Below are 19213 nucleotides of genomic sequence, written 5' to 3'. Positions count from 1 at the left end.
AACAAAATGGTAGTGTCTTGGATTTGGATGCGGAAGGGATGGATTAATTCCCAGCACAACCATAAAAACGTTGCACAAAAATTTATTCTCGCGTTGACCCCTCGTAAAATGTCACTGGCGTAGAAAAAAATGAGAACACTGAGAACCTAATTCTTCAGGCGGTAGCAGTGACGGCAACGGGCAACGTTAGTTGGGTAGTGTACTTTGTGTAGGTTAACTGTTGCTTAAAAGGGAATACTGGGCAGGTATAATACAGTCGTGTTGGGTACAAGTTCTCAAACACTTCTTGGATAAAATAAGTTTTCTGGCTCGAAATATTGGTCTGATTTTGGACACTTTCTGTTTAGCATGCACATTGGCACCAGTTGAAAGGGTATTTTTGTAAATCAATAATGCTTGAATGTGTTGTAATGTTACGGTATTCCTTTGTTATTAAATTCACAAGGCTCAATAATGCAAATACATGACATTATACAAGTTAATTTTTTAAAATGTCTTTGACCTTTAGATAAACTGGGAAGCTTTAATACATTAAACTAGGTCCTCAAAATAGCTTAAAAACCACTCATTTAAGCAAGTTATTTCCAAATTTTTTCCGGGGGGGGGGTGACCCCGGACACCCCTCCTTTGCTGGGGGGTATGGAATACCCCCCAAGCCCCCCGGTGACCCCCCCCAAAGTATATGTCCAGGACCGCCCTTGGGCTTACAAGGACCCTATCCTTTATTCAACTGGTCTTCAGGAGAAACAATGTAAGGCTGATAGGTGTAAAAGCCTTAGGCACAGCATATGTGTCCCTTCCAGGCTTCAGTATGAATACCACCCTTGAGGTCCTCCATGCTGTTGGTATAACTCCACTGGCTAAGCTGGTCCTGAAAAGACGCGCCAATACTCTCCTGCAAGAACACAGGATAGACGCCATTAGTACCAGGAGCGTAAAATTATTGAAATTCCCTAAGAGCCTATTTCATATTCGTAAAGGTAATCACAACCCTATCGCAAGCCCAATCTTCCCTTGTCGTCCGCACCCTGGTCTCTCTTTCCATCTCATCTTGGACTGTGTTCTGCGGTTGCAAGGATCCTAGGAAGTGAGCTAAAAAGGCTCTCCAGCACTTCTTCTGGACCATCCGTATATATGTGCCATCTTCCTTAAGCATTGTTCCTAAAGAAAGGATTGGCCTGGCCTCGAGCTAAGACTCGATGAAGCTTTGCACATTCAGAAACACTTTCCATCTTCTGACAGAATGCTCTCCATGGTTCTTCCTTAGCTCTTCTAATTGTGCTATTATAAACAGTGAGCATCTTCAAGTAGTTGTTCCAGTTTCTTGTACGCTTTGCTACATTATATATACAGTCTGTGAACCTTCCTCCTCAGGAAGTCATAGATATGGAATACCCACTATTCCACCAGCAGGCTTGCCTGCACATGTTCTTTACAGTCTCCGGGCAGGTTTCTTGGTACAAGCTTAATATGGCTGCATTCAAAGAATTCACTATACCCTCCACCCCATGCCCTTCTGTGTCTTTTATTTGGCTTAGCCTGTCCCCTAGCACCTCTCGATACTGGTTCCAGTCTGTCCTTCTCACGTTCCTGTAGGTCTCTTTTGTATAGATTGAGCCTATAGTAAATTCAATGTGATTGTGATCCGACGCTGAGTGGTTATCAGATACCCCCCATTTTACAACCTTGTCGCCGCATAATTGCTAGCCAAAGCTATGTCCAAAACCTCTTTCCTTAGTACCACCCCTCCCTCTGTCTAAAGTTTGGTTTGGATCCCTTGTTCAATAACTAAATTAGATTCAGCTATAAAACTTAACAAGCTGTTACCTCTCTCATTGACGTCGCTGCTCCCCCAGGCCACTTGATGGGCGTTGGCGTCACAGCCCAACAACATTCTACAACCATCCTCATTTCTCTGGTCGGTGTTGGTTCCTGGGAGTCATACGGCAGGTATACATACTGTAGCAAGTAGGATTCTGACGTCACCGTCATCTATCTGCCAGTATACCTCGGTCATGGCACAATCCCTAGAACAGAGATTAGTGACTTTCAGTGTCTTAATATTTCTACTGACAAAAATGTAAGCTGTAGGTTTGTTACTGTCAGTATCATATAGCGACTCACCTTTTGCGGTGCCCATCCCCATGATTCTGCCTCCTGCGGTCTATGGCTCCTGGATCAGAGCCTCGCCTATGCAGTCAGCAAGGATCTTCTGGCAAAGGGTAGCCGTAGCCGCCATGCTGAGCAGGAGATTGATCTGGAGCACCACAACCTTCCTCTACTTGCGAGGATCCTTGCTCCCATGCAGCCTCTAGGTAACCCTCTCGCAGCCTAGGAATGGGCGCATCGCAAGAGACTTAAGCTTCTGCAGGGGGTTTTCGTCAATTATGATGACCAGGGATTGTTTGCCAGGGTTTGAGTTTCCCACAATAACTGCCCAGTGGTTCGTGCCAAGGTCATTCTGCCACCCTGCATCACGTCCTTCTTGGTCATTATCCCCATTGAGATGGGAACAAACGCTGATACCTTCACAGCATTCACAATGTCTCTGGTTAGGGCAAGCTGTAGCGAGGTTCCCTCGAAGCCCAGCTCCAAAAACTTGCTTGACCAGCCAATCCTTTGAGGCTGCGTCAGCACAGCCAACCACCAAGATGGCAGCTACTTATCCTGACGTCTTTGCGAAGAATGGCCCGCCTGGATAGCTCCACCTTGATTTTTTATCTTCAACCTCTGTCAGCTTTCTGTCCGGGTGTTCAGATCTGGCGATGGCCATCTTCTCCACCGACAGTGTCTCCAAAAAAAGTGGGTGCCGGTGCCCTCTGTGAAGAAACACCCAACCCCTCTTCCTCTTTCGTCCTCGTCTTCTTTTTCTCGCTCCCGGCATCCTCAGGTGTCAGGTGCTCTCGCCTTTCCGGTCCCCGCGAGCTTGTTGTCATCGACAGATTTCAGTAGACCTTCCTCCTCCATTGGGGTCAGATCATCTACGTTGAGACAAGCAATAGGAATGTTTTTGACCTGTCGGTCACACTCTCCTTGATCATCATCAATGATTTGGTCGGTTTTTTGTTTACTTTCCTGGACTTCCATTTTGTTCCCACGAGTGCAGGGTATCTAAGGCGCAGCGCACACGGTGTGACTGTTTTACAACAACTGTTGCAAACCAGTTGCATCTAAAACCAGTTTGCAACTGAAACAAAACTTCTGTCCGCACACGGTGTGACTGTTTTACAACTACAGTTGCGTCTATTGTGCAATCAGTGGAGTGTCAATTTAGTGCAGTTACGTTGTTTTAAAGCCTTAAGTGCGCTTTCTATGTCAGACTCAGACGAGGAAGACGTTATTAGCTATTATCAATACCAAAGACAGCGAAGGGTACTGAGAGAGCATTGGGTTCAACCTTATTTGAGGAAGAATGTTAGTCCTAGGCTGTTTGTAGCAGCTAGAGCTAGTCGGATAGGAAATTATAAACACTAAAAACACTATACGGCCGTCAAAATACCACCAAAAAACCACCAAACACCACAAAAACACCCCGTGGTTTCGTGCAACTGGTTGCTGCAACGTCGGGCCCACGGTTGCATGTGACTGGTTTCAAACTTTTTTTTAAATCGCATACAACCGGTTGCGTCGTGTGCGCCTCCCCATTGCAATACATTGCCGAGGTCACAAAGCAGTTGCAAGCGCAACTGGTTTGCAACGAAAGTTGTAAAACAGTCACACCGTGTGCGCTGGGCCTACAGGTCCGCCTCCCTAGTGACCCTCCCTTGGACGATTAGAGAGGTAAGGGGTTCATACGACTGGGTTCCCCCTAATTCCCAGAAGGCTCCGTTAAAGACACTGAGTATTAGGAGACTCTGAGAGTGAGACTCTCAGCATGGCTCGCACCCCACCTTAGCCCAGGGCCCGCAGTGCTCAGACATAGCTCCTGCTATAACTGAACGTCTGGGTGAGCGTCCTGTTCTCAGAGAAGCAAGCTTTGTCCTAGACCAGTTACGAACACCCAGTACTGGTGACGCTGCTGCCCCCCCACCAGGCAGGGAGTCATTCGGGACTCCAGCCTAGATCCGCTGAGATCAGCGTGACAGTTGCCACGACGTGAATGATGCAGTCATCGGACTACACAGGCCAGCACTTTATTTTTTGCTGGCCTTCTCGGCCGGTCTTGAGCACCATTTCTGATGCCCCTGGGAATGAAGAAGTTCCTCAGTTCTATTTAAGAAGCCTTGGCTATCCAAAGGAACTACCTAACCCCCTTAGCCCCCTAAAGTCTTAATTAGTCTGTGAAGGGTTTTTCAATGGGTTCCAAGGTGGGCCATGTCCAGTCAGCAGTCCGTCTAGAAGTTTTATATCCCCCCTTAATGGACTCAGTGTGCTGTTCTGCTCCTTTCACGAGGGGTTTATAAGTAATTTTTAAATCCTTAATTCTGGGACCGTCCTCCAGGCCAAAGGATTTTTCTGCTTATTTTTCCTAAATTGTGGACAAACTAAACATAATTTGAAAAATATGTTGCCAAAAAATTGGCTACTTATTTCTCCTAAATTATTAGAATTTACAAAATCTAATACTTAAAACATTAAATTCATGAGCATTGACATTCTGTATAACATTGTCAATAAAAGTTACTGTTGAACCCTTCTTAATTGCTGCCCCGGGACTGCACCAGATTGGCATTTTCTTTACTCGAGTGAACTTGGCCCAACCATGATGAGCACAAATTGTGAAAACAAATACAGTAGAGTCCCGCAAACTCAGCATAATGTGGACTGGAAGGGTGCCGAGTTTGTGAAATGCCGGGCTATCGGGAACTAGAGTTAAAAATAAGAACAATACAATTGTAACCTTTTTAACTGCCTTTTTTAATTAGATTTATATTACAAGTCAGTATTAAGTCATCAGATATAGTACAACAAATCCTTGGTACGAGTTTCAAATGATTATACTTGAACTGGCTTATGTCCATGTTTAACTCGGACTCAAAAAATCACTAATTTTTCTGAACCAGGTGATGGCCGAGTTATCCAGACTGCCAGGTTATCGAGTGCTGAGTTTGTGGGACTCTACTGTACATAATTTAGTGTTAAATTTGTGCTTCTCAATGCCATATAAAAAAGTTAGTGCTCAACAAAAACATACCAAAAAGTAAAAATGAAACTGTTGGCGGGGCCAACTTCACATTTAGCCCGACACCAAAGGATTTAACCATGTTTTAAACATAGAAATTTAGTGCTTTTGAGCTACAACAATAATAGTTTTTATAATTTGTGCTCTAAAAACACCTGAGTAAATGAGGAAAAACTGCCGCTGGTGATCACATCATCCACCCCCCCACATTGAGCAAATCGGTTGAAAATGGTGTCACGATTTAGTACTCATTTTGTGCTACAACAACATACAAATTTTATATCTTGTGCTCTAAAGACAACTGAGTAAATGCGGAAAACTGCTGCCGGTGATGATGTCACGATTTAGTGCTCATTTTTTGCTACAACAATATGCAATTTTTATAATTTGTGCTCTTAAAACAACTGAGTAAATGGGGAAAAACTGCCGCTAATGACGACTTCACTATATCTAAATAGTGTGCAAATTAAGTATCGAAACAAATCTGTATTTTTTTAACCGAAATAGATAGAAATATTCTGTTTTTGGCATTGATTGTTAACAAAGGTTTTGTACATCAAAAAAATGTTAACCCCCCTAACAGGGTAGGGAGTAGATAGCGACCCTTATTGAGTGACTCCTCTTTTTGAAGGGTTTGTCAAAATAAACACAATGACGTAAACCAGAGGTGAAGATCACACCCCTAGCCAAAATGGCGGGTATTCCAAAATGGGTGCTTTTTCACATAAATGAAATTTTGGAATACCTGCCATCTAGGCTAGGGGTGAAATATCTACATCGGGTTTGCGTCATTGTATTTCTTTTGACAAACCCTTCAAAATGAGGGGTCGGTCACTCAATAGGGGTTGTTATTTAAAAAAATAAGTCACCACCTCCCCCTACCCTGTTAAAGGGGTTAAAAAAATATTTTTGATGTAAAAATGTGCGGAACTTCTGTGAAAAATCAATTCCACAAACAGAATATTTTTATCAATTTCAGTTTTAAAAATACAGATTTGTTTCCATATTTGTGAAATTGGCGTTTTTCACGTAGGCCTAAATCAAATTTTGGAATATCCGCCATTTTGGCTAGGGGTGAGATATCCACCTCGGGTTTACGTCATTGTGTTTCTTTTGACAGACCCTTCAAAAATGACGGGTTTTTCTGTTTATAAAATACAGATTTGTTTCGATACTTAATTTACACACTCTATATTACCATAAGCTAAAGAGTGATAAAGTTTGGAATTGTTCATCAAGAACGAATCATGATCGGGACTCATGAACCCAACCCACCCTATCAAGTTAAAAAATTATTCAGTATGGCATCATTCATTAAGAACGAATCATGATCAGGATATGATTCATGTTCTCAAACCACCCCATCTAGTAAAAAAAGATTTTGTTTGAAGTCATTCATTATGAACGAATCATGATTCAAATTCGTTGTTCTCAACGTAGTGTTTTGAGTTTTTCTTAAAAACGCGCCAGTGTCTAAGTAATCTAGTACCTATAGTCCTCGATCTAGTGGTGTTTGTAGTTTTCTATGTGATCTGCAACATTGAAGTTGCATGATGTCCCAGGTAATTTCAATAAGTGATCATTATAGTGATTTTATTTTGTAGGCTATACAATTAATTATGTACCAAGTTTAGCAGCAAAGCATAGCAAATACATTAAACATTTCACATTCAACGTATTAGTTATCGCATTAGGCCTAAACACCCGAGATATCCGATAGTATTCAAGTGTTTAGTGGCACAGCAAGTGTCCAGTGCTAGCGGTTACAACCCGCAACCCGGCGCCGCGCGGAACATGCGTCTTGGGGCAAATTGCATCACAGCACAGGGGCCCGCCGCCCGCCAAAGCGGCGGGGCGCGCCGGCCAACTTTAAAGAATTGTCGCCAATGCATGCCGCCATTATCTAATACCTCTACCATTATTTTATGTGCGGAATTTTCAGAACTTACAAAATGTGTATATTTAGTTTATTACACTATAACTATCTTAATAATAATATCTCATGAGTCATGACACATGACAAATAATATTAATCAGATAAAATGTACATACGTTTACATCCCTCCGACCAATGAAAGAACTTGGTTATCACTGGAAAATGAACAATTTTTTAACGAACCAAAATAAAATATTCCTTTTTGTACTTGAATGGTTTTATATTTTGATTTTAGAGAATGTTCTGTAAGAAAGAAGATATTATTGGTGGTGCGGTAGGACCTAGGCACGGGACCATTATAACTTTTCGTCCAGAGGTCTCTAGACAAGAAAAAAGTGCATGTATATATGTGTCACAACATCCCATTATCCCAGATATCCCACATTTTAGCTAATTGAATTTTTTGGGAAAGACGTTAATTACCGTAGGTGGCATTGTAAGACCTAGGTGCGGGACCACTGTACTTGGTAAAAAGTATGTAGGCCTCCTAGTAGCTTTTTAATGGGTTACACTTTTTTGTAGGTATCCGATTTCGTCCAAAACACCAAAATGGGTTATTTTTGGGACAGCTCAAAAATGTAAATGTAATGCCCCATTAACTGGCACCTCATTTCAAATGTCATTAAAAGAATGTTTAAAAGAATAACGGTGAAAACTAGAGGTCCCTATCTCAATCCAGTACAAAATGGCGACAGTTTTTATTTTTCAGGGATTACATTTAACGTTTTTGAGCTGCCCCAATATCAATATGCTTAATTTTGGGTTCCCAGGGGGAACTGTAATACCAACTAAAAAGTACACTGTTTTTCTTATGGGGTGATAAGCTTATCTGGTACAAATCGATAAAATGCAATAGAAGATGTTAATGTATATTTTTGAGTGGGATCTCTGAGGTTGATGAAAACTAAAAACTGTCGCCATTTTGTATTGGGTTGAGATAGCGACCTCTAGTTTTCGCACACATTCTTTTAAACCAATGACCTTCAAAATGAGTGTCACTTGATTGGGCTTTAATCTCAGGGCAATGAAAAATTAAAACGGCAGCCATTCTGTAATTATAATTGTTTGAGATAGAGACCTCTAGTTTTCACCGATATTCTTTTAAACTAAGAACTTTATATGGAAAATTGTTGAGCTGTCCCAAAATAACCTATTTTGGGGTAAGGGTTGTGCGGATGAAGTCATCACCGGCGGCAGTTTTTCCGCATTTACTCAGGTGTTTTTCGCACCAATCTATTGATTTTATTTAGCATACATTGCATTGTGGTGCCGATTCAGCAGAGGCAGAGCTTCGCGTTTACGCCGGAGTTAGGAACACGTGTTTACAGCTAATGTTCCTAAAAACAAGAAACATTACTTTTGGAACAGAATGATTTTGATGTTGGAAACAGTTTTTTTTGTGTTTGCAACAAACAATTTGTTTCCCACCAGAAGTCGGATCAAAAGGTGTTCGGTGTTCCAAACATAAGGAAAGGTTTTGGAACAAATGTTTCTGTACTTCTTCACTGTTTAGAGCACTTTCACGCCCCCCCCCCTTCGCGGCTACCCACCACCACGTGATTATCTCAAGAGGGACTGACCTTGTGTTCTTGGGAACGGTGATTAAATTGTTTCCAACAAAATAAAAGAAAAGTGCACTATCTGTTGTAAACTTTTGTTTTAGAAATAAGTGTTACCAACAAAAAGTTCCAAAAATGTTTATTCTAAACTCGGGTGTAAGCGCGGCTTTACAGTAGTGCAAGCGCAGCGCGTGTTTTCCACGCCAAGGCCACGGCCGCCGCGCCTTGCTCCACCCCTAACCCCCTAACTAACCCCCACCAACCAACACCAACGGGTCGCTCGCTGTCACTCCTCACGTGCGTGGCTGAGGAGTACACCAATACCAAAACCAAGCGGCTGTCGTCCGAACTGTAACAATGTGTTGGTTGAAACTAATTTTTATAGGAATCAGGTCGGTGAAATTATCATAATGCCAATGCCACCATTTTCTGACAAACGTTAGAAAGCTGAACTTTTTGCAAAAATATTTTCAAACCCTGCTTTATAAATTATGTAGTTTCGCAATTTTCGCTGCATAAAATGGGAAAGTAATATGAAATCAAACGTTTACATCTCTACGTGGGACACATTGTAGGGCTACATTAAAAATTCAGAATGACAACTTGAGTAGGCCTACAGTGAGTGTAAGCCTCTAGCAACACAGCTAGGCCTAGTTCGAAGCAGTTTCTCACTTGTAGTTCTATTTTTTCAAATCTCCAAAGATGGTAAAATTGCCACAAACGCATATTATAACTAGGGGAGTCAATGCAATCCCTGGATACTTGTCGCCCTTGTCGGTTTTCGATACCTGGAAATCCTGGGATTAGAGTTTCTCATTCCCGTAATTAACGGGACTACAAAGCCCATTTTTTATTTATTTTTTGTTAACAATAAAAAAGTAACGGAGTTTTACTCAGGAAAGTAAATAAAAAAATACGTCCAATAAAATTTTAATAATTTTATTTACACCTATATTGTATACTTATACAGTACGGTGAATATAAAATATGGTAAGTGGTGATTAATTCCGATTGGACACTTAATTCATCATTCAATTCAACTCAATAGGCGAATGTAGTTCAAGTATCTGTTTCAATTATTGTTATGGTATTTATATTTACCTTCCGTAAATTTAATAGGCCTAACATTTACCATGCTGATTAAGAAGTTTTGAGTTAACTTGACATGAATTCCAAAAAACGTAATTGATGTGGAAAAAATAAAGTGGCAATCGGCAATTGCAGTATTATTTTATTCATATAGAAATCCCAGAAACAAACCAAGTGTATAACCATGATTGCTTATATTTAGAATCTATAGTTCTATTTTTGTAACTGGTTTTATATTAACGCGCTGATTGAATAGTATAAAGCCCACGTGGCCCACGTGTTTCGTACATCGATGTATACGCGTTTACATCGATGTAGACGTACGTTTCGTACGTAGGCCTACGCTACGCTGTTGGCTACACTTGCTTGATTCGGTCCGCTCCGGTTTAGTCAGGCCCGAAATGTTAAATCCTTAATTTTTAGCAAATTTTAAACTGTTTTAGTGTAAACGCAAAACTATTTGAAACTCTATGATAAAATTGTTTAGCTTTGTCGCTATCTCCTGCCACACATTAAACCTCCGGACATTATTCATATAATGAAGATCGGAGCAGTCATATATTTGTTTGTACACTCGTACACACAAAATTAAGGCTTCGTTATCCATGCTGCTCGGAATTAACGTAGCCTACAATAAAAAAAGGGAATACCAGGGGACCTTCCATTGCTCGTGGTGTATAATTTTTTAGAGAGGTTAAACATATAAAACTTAGGCCTAAATTATGTACGTCTTCTTATTACGATTTCTTTTTATGATTTATCAAATACAATAGTATGTAGTAAATCAATTGATGATAAAATAAAATAAAAATTTTATAATACTCTAGCTTTGGTGCTATACCACAACATTTTTTTAACCACGTCTCAAGTCAGAAAAACCATTGTACCAAAAGGGCTTGTAGTAATGTGTGGTTTCAACACGCACTGGCAAAATAAAATCCATATTAAAAATAGAGAATATCCATTATAGTCCTTTTTAAAAGCTATGGCATTTTTGTACTTTATTTAGTAATTTGCCAGTGTACTGTTATCTTATACAATATACGCATATAAATGTTTTGTTATACCCATTATGTTACAATTCCTTTGTTTGTGGCTACTCGGAAATCCATAAAACCAATGTTACAATTATTAACGAATAACTAATTTTCTCAGAACACAGCCCATGATATTGTTTTTAACTTAAACTAAGATATTTCTAACAATTTGCAGGCAGATGTTTCTCATGTTATAATGTAGGATAATTATTTTCAAAAGAACAATAATAAATGATTATGTTTATTATTATTTCCTATCATTTACTTATTTGTCATCTGTTCATAAACTGCTACTGCACAAATATTTCACATGGCAAGGCTAGCATCGGAAAGTGATTCTAAGAACACAAAACTGAAAATAAAGTTTGTTCCAGCGTTATTGGAATTTGTGTTTTGCACTTTCAGCAAAGTCTTATCGTTGGAGACTTGAGTCATGTAGACGTACAACCTGCCTCAGGTGATCGGGCCCGCGCGGGTTTAGGCGCTAGTTCGGCAATATATACTGTAGATAGCGCTGCTAGTTGGAGCGCCGTAACAGGTGTCTCTTTTTTTATCGGAAATAATTTGGGATTCAAGTATTCGGATAATCGGCAATTGACAGGTAAAATTAGGCTAGATACACTATTTTAACTTTGGCTTTGTTTGATAACCTTTAATTTGATTTGTACATGGTTATTTTGTTTATTTTCAACATGCTTTTCGTAATTTGTATGGACTTTTCAGATGACCGGGTTATTATAAAACATCTCATACATGTTTTATTGTAAATTATTCGAAGCCTAAAACATTTCAAATATATTGTGTACTTGTAACTCACCTTGTACATCCCTTTGGTCAGATCTGGCTGTAGCTGGGAATGTAATGAGGGCGAGAAAGGGGCTTATCTATGGTGATAATAAGTTGACGATGTTTTTTTGCACGAATCCAAATGAACTAATTAAACTGTGAATTCTACCCCACGCTCAAAACTTGTACACATATTGTATTTGTTCCATTTACAGTAAAAACAAGTTAAAAAGGAGTTAGTGTAAACTACTCAATGTGAAAGATACAATAATTCTATGGGTGTCCTAATTTTATCTTCTAATTTTTAAAGGATATGTTGACTTCATTAAATTAAAAAAAAATATAATTGAACAAAAAAGTCTCTAATGTCTTTAAGTTTTCGATGAAATGTAAATTTGTTCATTATATTTTCAGATCGAGTCAAAATTGGTTGCGTACCCAACGTTCAACTACTGCTGGAAGAAAAACAACGAATTTTAAAAAGCTCGACAAAGATGCAGACTGGAGTCTCTGGCCCAAATAAATCCTACTCAACAGTAGTAGCAACCCCACCCGAGATCAAAGTAAGTAGCCTACACCACAGACGTCTCTCATTAATTTGCTATTTACTAGACAAGGATTCTTGAGTGTGGCAGTTTGCGTGAAAATATATAAAAATATGAGACCTTTTCCGTAAATTCACTACCAAAGTGAAATGTGGTTAGGTTAGGTTAGGTTTTTCTAACATAGATTAACCAAACCTAATCTAACCTAACCAAAGTTTAATTTGCTACAACTTCTATTGCTAATAATCTATTGCTCTAAAAACTAGTGAATTATGGAAAAGGTCCAAAATATGTTTCATTCTTACAATAAATTGAACCATTGAACCAAAATGGAATGTGGTTATGTAATAATCTAGGGTCGCCGTAATTTTATCCCCCTGGAATTTTACCCCCTGGGCAAAGCTGACGTCACTATGACGTAGTAACCTGAGTGGCCAAAAGTTTGTTCGCGGCCAGAATTTTACCCCCACGGATTTGGAAGTCTAATGAAAATAGTCAGAGCGTGATTAATTAGATTAGCGATAAAAACAGGAATTTTACCCCCTGTCCATATAACTAGCGTTTAGACAACTGAAGATATACGGGCCGGATTTTTACCCCCGGAATTTTACCCCCGGATTTTTGCCCCCGGAATTTTACCCCCGGAATTTTACCCCCCGGAATTTTACCCCCTGGCTGATTTTAGAAATTGAATGATTGATTTTCTTATCTCTGTTTTTAATTAATTGTAAACATTTCATTATTTAGTAGCCTATCTTTATTTATTTATTTTGTAATCTCAACTAATTAAACAGAATTCACTGTTTTATTTTGATCATATTAACCAACAGTTGGCTTCAAAGATCGAATCCTGATACTCAAATCTCAAAAATTAAAATTAAAACCCTGTTCGAGTAGTTAATGTTACAAATAAATTAAGATAGGCTACTTAATAATAAAATGTTTACTATTAAATTGAAACTGAATGAAGATAATTAATCATTCTCACTAATTTATATATCTGGCCAGGGGGTAAAATTCCGGGGGTAAAAATCCGGGCCGTACATTCTAGGTTTTTATAATTTGATGTGTTCTGATTAGTGAAAATATATGTTTAATTCCACGTTTAATCCATCGAGCTGATGTCGCAAAACTCAAAAGTTCACGGCCGGAATTTTACCCCTGGTTTGTGACGTCACATTTGCCCAGGGGGTAAAATTCCAGGGGGATAAAAATCCGCTACCCCATAATCTATTGCTTTAAAAACTAGTAAGTTAAGGAAAAGGTACAAAATATGTTTCATTCTTACTGTCTACATCCCCCGGTAGTGCGAAAGTGCGGTTTCCAAACTTTTTGGTCTGGCGACCCACCATCACCTTGGGTTTTTTTTTCTCGACCCTTTTTTAAATAATAATAATAGACTATAATTTGGCTATTTATTACTGCAAATTTATTATGATTATCATAAATCACTAAGACACATATAACTAAATTAAAATCGTGAGGACGATGCTATTGAGAGTACAACATCTAGTGATCAAATCTGTAATTGTTGAGAAACTTCAAATGATTTAGATCCGAAGTTTATGCCTACCATTAGTGTGAAATATATGATAATAACTACTGTATGTGTTATACAAATTCGAACAACGCATTTCTGTAATTAATTTTTAATTTGGTTACCCTCTCACACTTTTTGATCAGGGCCGATTTCCCAAAAGGTCCGGTAGGCTCATGGGCGCAAACTCCCAGGGGCCGCACGGCCGAAGGGAAAACTTTTTTCTAATTTCTAGAAATAAAAATAAATAGCCACAAAGCATATTTTGCGAATTGATTTTCAAAACTTCTGGCTAATAAAGCATTATGAATTTGAATTTTTTTTGAACAAATAATGGTAGGCTACCGTAATTAAGCGTAAGGTGGCCAAGGGAACCTATAGTAATTTATATATCATTAGAAACTAGATTTTTACCTGAAAACAATGGTGCAAAAATGTTTCTGCTGTCACAAAAACTAAATTAACTACGATCGTTTGAATTTTATTTTAATGTTGTTAGGAACGTTGATCTGCATATCAATATTTTACACTCTAAAATCAAAGTTAATAAATAGCCCAAGTCACATTTATTGATTGATTTTATGTAGTTTTAAAGCAAATATTACATTAACAACCCAACAACTCAACATGTGAAAACTCACGGCCACCTTTAACTCCAGGCCGTGGCCTTCGAAGTGGCAACATCGCAAGTAGGGTTGTAACAGCTGTTTTGTTAGGAGGCGGCTAATGGTATTTGTTTATTTTAGAAGAATACAAAAGCTTAGTTACTGGGCGATTAAAATATTGGCTCCAATTTAATGAATAACTTCTTGATCAGAACAACTTCTTATTCAGAATAACTTCTTTCCAATTTAATGTACAAAAATAGATTTTCAATTTAAACATTGTTTTGTTTTTCAATTCTATACGTTTTATTTTCAATCTTTTAATAAATTTATGTCCATAAATTTAAATTTAAATGAATAATATGTGAATTAATGAGCTGGTTTCACCTGTCTGCCATGTTGTCTTATGGGACCTCTAGACAATACTACTTGCAACGTTGCCAATTCTATTAGGACTCGGCCTGGAGTTAAAGGTGGCCGTGAAAAACATCTAGTACCAATATAAATATTTGATTAAAATTAAGATTCATATAAAAAAACACCTCTTGGTCTGACATATTTCATTCCTGGCTAGACTGGATTATGAAAAATTAAGAAGGAATACTTTTTGTTTGGTTCTTCTCTCTTCACTTCACCGAGCGGCTTAGCTTAGGTGTTCACCATGTAAACTTTATTTCCCATATGATAATGGTGTAGTGGCGAACTTCACCAACCCTAGACTAGCCAATATGTTTAATCTATCTCCAAACTTCTTAAAACAATGATATATTACAAATTGATACTGTACTAACCAAACATAACCCAACTAAACTCCTCGAACAGATAAAAATTTGTTTTTATAAGATGGAAAAGACATGTGAGGTAGGTAGGTCGGGTGTTATGTGGGTTCATGACTGTATTAAGTGTTTTTGGAGTTAAGTTAGGAAGTTAAAGTTTAGGTTATAATGAATCGTGTTGGTGATTTATGTTATCTCCAGACTGTTTTTGAACTTTTAAAATAGTGGCTTAAACACAATACACATAATAATAAAAAAAAAACCCAATAACCTAAACTTTACCTTCCTAATTTAACCTAACTTCAAAACACTTAATACAATCATGAATCCACATTACACCTGACCTCACATGTCTAAATTAAGAGCTGATTAGTTCACAATTATCAACATTCAGTTGCATTTACAAATGCCTCTACCGCTTTGTCCTCTTTGTACAAACTTAATGTTTGTCGTCTTAGGTTTCTTCTTCTTCCCTAGACAATCCTTTCAGTAGTTCATGTTTGTGTTAGTATTCAATTCACTTAACATAGTAATGGTGACAGAGACAAGAGGTATTACTGTACAGTAATAAAATTCCAACGATCGTAGTTTATTCAGTTTTTGTGACAGCAGAATCATTTTTGCACCATTGTTTTCAGTTAAAAATCTAGTTTCTAACGATATGTGAATTTCTATAGGTTCCCATGGTCACCTTAGTACGTATATAATTTCCCAAATGAATTTTGTGGTAAAGTTGATCTATTTTTTCGACACTAGGCATAAACATTGAGGTCTTAAATAAAGGAGATAGCAGTAGGGATGTTGTCGAGCAGTAGGCCTACACATCGTCTACTGCTACTATGCTGGTTCGCCATTACTGCTCGGACTGCTTAATAAGAGGCACATGCTCACGCCAATGTTATTGTCAAGACATTATTATCACCCTCACCCCGCAAAACGATAGTTGTAACAAATCTTTTGTTTAGCTTACAATGTCCTACAGGATCAAGTTAAAATATATGTTGTGTTGAACGTTTAGAAAAATATGAGTAGCCTACATCTAATTAACAAAAAAATATAGAAGGATTAAATACTCTCCAAAGCGTCGTTTGAATTCTAACATTCTCTTCTCAGGCCTGTGGATCGGTATGATTTGGTCAAAATGTTTTGCTTTTTTTTGCAAATATAATCTAGATGCAGTAGTACCATAACCAGGCTATAGTATCACCATAGACAACCAACTTAAGTAGACCTCTCATCACATTGTAAATTCTAATGATTGCTATTCATGTCTAGTTCGTTTTTGTGACACTGGCACTAGTGGCGACGAAATTTTATTTAAGGGTTAATTTTAAGATTTGTGTTTTAAGTTCTTATAATACTGTATAACCAGGGGATGAGCTATTGTTAATGATTAGATTGTTTTATTTGGTTAAACGAGGTTTTAAATTACTTACTGTAAATAACAAAATTTAGGTAGTCATTTTGTGCTTTTAGCTGTTTTTTCAGTGTCTGATTATTTATCATATATATTTAAAAAAAATTTGTTTGTCTTTTCCGAGTTCGTTTGGTTCTTTTACCCGACAGATTTTCATGATTGAGGTCTCAAATTGAAGGTATGCACGCACAGATTTCACATCAAGCCTCGGCATATATCTATTTACTGTCCCACTCGGCTTGTATGTAAACAAAATTCGCTCCCCGGGTATTTCTCATGAGAATTAATTTCGGTTTTTCTTTTCCGAGTTCGTTTGGCTCTTTTACCCGACAGATTTTCATAATGAGGTCTCAAATTGAAGGTATGCACGCACAGATTTCACATCAAGCCTCGGCATATATCTATCTACAGTCCCACTTGGCTTATATGTAAACAAAATTTGCTCCCCATGTATTTCCTTATAAGATTTTTTTTTTTGCTTTTTCTATGGGCGCCAGAGTGCTGAATCCGGCCATGTTCTTGAAATACGTGACCCAATTAAGTAAAATTAATGCTTACTGTTGATTTTCCTACAAATATTAAGTTTAAAAAAAGATGAGTGTTGAAGATTAAGATGCCTTGTGTAGACTTGTTACTAACTAAAACCGGTTGTTTCTCTAGACCGGACAATTAATCAAAAATCCCAATTGTTAAGAAGAGCTGTGTCCAGTTTTGAATCATCCTAAGTTTCTGACTTATTTCAGGGCCAAACTATAGTCCTTGCCACCCTAAGTTGAGGCAGCCAAAGGCCGCACTAGATACACGCCGTGCGGCCTTGGGCTGCTTCAACTTAGGGTGGCGAGGACTATAACAACATTTTGATTTCCAAGCGAGCACTATATACACTAATCTGCTTTATTATAAATAATTTCAATTTACTGGTAGACAAAATAACACATAATTTTTTTAAATATTTTAAACATTTATTTAGATAGGCCTACTTATGCAGTAGTTTATTTAGGCTTAAAAAATACTATTTGGGTATATAATGATTTTTATGTAATATATTAAACTTTATTTTTAGGATGCTGCCCCCACAAATCCGATTACTGACAGACACCCCAATAAAAGAGGTGCAGACATTTTCACTCGTCGTTCTATGCTGGAAAAACTGTATAAATGTGAGAGACAGCTGGTGCATCCTAAAGGAACATATAAGGACGCACAGGACAAGGTATGTTGTTATAGGAGTTTTACCCTCTCTAAATGCTACTTAAGTACATAAATTATTTATTTTATCTTTGCTGTACTGTACAATAGTTATATTTTTCACTGTTACTTCTTACTATTGTAATTGCTGACAATGTTTCAATGTTTTTTTTTAAATATAAGTTATATTTATCGACTTTATTGTCCAGGCTATGACACTACAATGCTGCAACAAGTATTGTTATATCTTCCAAATTAGCCTATATTTCATATATTTGACCAGTTAAAAGAAATAAAAAAAAACTTCTGCTCTAATTCTAGAACAACCCTTGATAAAGTAAGGTAAATTTCTTTCAAAGAGGTGGTTCAGAAGCTCAGGATTACTTAGTCCATGACCAGACAATAGTCACGGATTATATAAGCGACGCCTAAAAAATATGTTCAAGAGACAGAGGGTAATGAAGCGAAAGCAGAGATTATTTTTGGTCGAGCATTTCGGGACCTAATGACAGGGGTTCGCAGGGAATTTTTGTTAAACCATGTATTTTTAATTAATCTAAATAAAACAACATTATTAATTTTGACCTCAAGTTAACCTAACATATAACTTATTTTTTTTTATCTGTAAATCATCTTCATTTTCAGTTTTGCTACGTTTAATTAAGCTGTAAAGCCAATTTATCTTCTATATACATCGAGTGTTCATTCTTAATTATTTACCTACCAAACGTTTTCTTACGAACTGCAATCTATATTATAAAAGTTCTTTATTGAACCGCAACAAAAAATGAATGACATTGAACATCTGGTGACCAGCATTGTTGTGATGCGTTAGTCACTGGGATCACGGAGCGTGGCAACAATGGTGTCGTCCACGGATATTAGAACAGAAACGATATGTATCATAAACATAAAAGAATGATGTCACTTTCTGGAATCTAATACAGGGTGTGGCAAAAAAGTGATCTATTTTCTACAGCACACTGTTCAGCGACAGGTTGTCTGAGGGTGGTGGGGGTAGGCTTGTTGGAAAGCAGACACACTGACATCTGTAGTCATTGAACAATGGTCCCCAGAGCTACATACATTTGTTATCAAGCCGTATTTAAAAAAAGTAATGGTTCAGTCATTGCAACTCAGCGGCAGTTCCAATTTGTATATAATTGGTACCTACAAAATCGATTATCGTCAAAGTTGTGACAACTCCCGTGAGTAAATGTTTCAGTCTCAGTGATATTGTGATTATCATTCACGATTGCGGCAACTCAGTCATATCATGGTCGTCACACTCGGTTGCGACAAAACCCGTAAGTAAATGTTGCAATCTCGGACAACAAGATCGTCATTCGCGATGACGGCAACTCGGCGATAGCTTGGTTGTCACACAAGATTTGGCAAAACCCATAAGTAAATGTTGTTGTCTCGGTGATAACGAGATCTGCATTTAACTACCTTATTTAAATAGATTTAATTGAAAATCCAATTATACAAAGGGGAATTCACTTAGTCTGAAGGTTTGCTGTAACAAAGGTTTGCTGAAGGTTTGCTGTGAGGGTATTGTTTATACATTACACTACACTTGAATAAGCACGGTAGCACAGAAAACATACTACTAT

The 19213-nt window shown here is 37.9% G+C and overlaps 1 protein-coding gene across 2 annotated transcripts in view; it reads left to right on the top strand.

Annotated features, from left to right (window-relative positions):
• The window catches only part of LOC128998204 (RNA exonuclease 1 homolog), an 80848-nt gene that overhangs the window by 18584 nt on the left and 43051 nt on the right, over nucleotides 1–19213 (top strand). For both annotated transcript variants that reach the window (XM_054424226.1, XM_054424225.1), the window contains exons 6-7: nucleotides 11944–12092; nucleotides 17473–17622. In XM_054424226.1, the coding sequence (XP_054280201.1) occupies nucleotides 11944–12092; nucleotides 17473–17622 (299 nt within the window). The remainder of the gene's footprint in view (nucleotides 1–11943; nucleotides 12093–17472; nucleotides 17623–19213) is intronic.

The sequence above is a fragment of the Macrosteles quadrilineatus genome, unplaced genomic scaffold (genome assembly GCF_028750875.1).
Source record: "Macrosteles quadrilineatus isolate MER2022 unplaced genomic scaffold, UCM_ALF_1.0 Scaffold_7__1_contigs__length_78375512, whole genome shotgun sequence".
Lineage (NCBI taxonomy): Eukaryota > Metazoa > Arthropoda > Insecta > Hemiptera > Cicadellidae > Macrosteles > Macrosteles quadrilineatus.
Note: the sequence above shows the minus strand (reverse complement) of the source record. Positions and strands in the feature narration are given on the sequence as shown.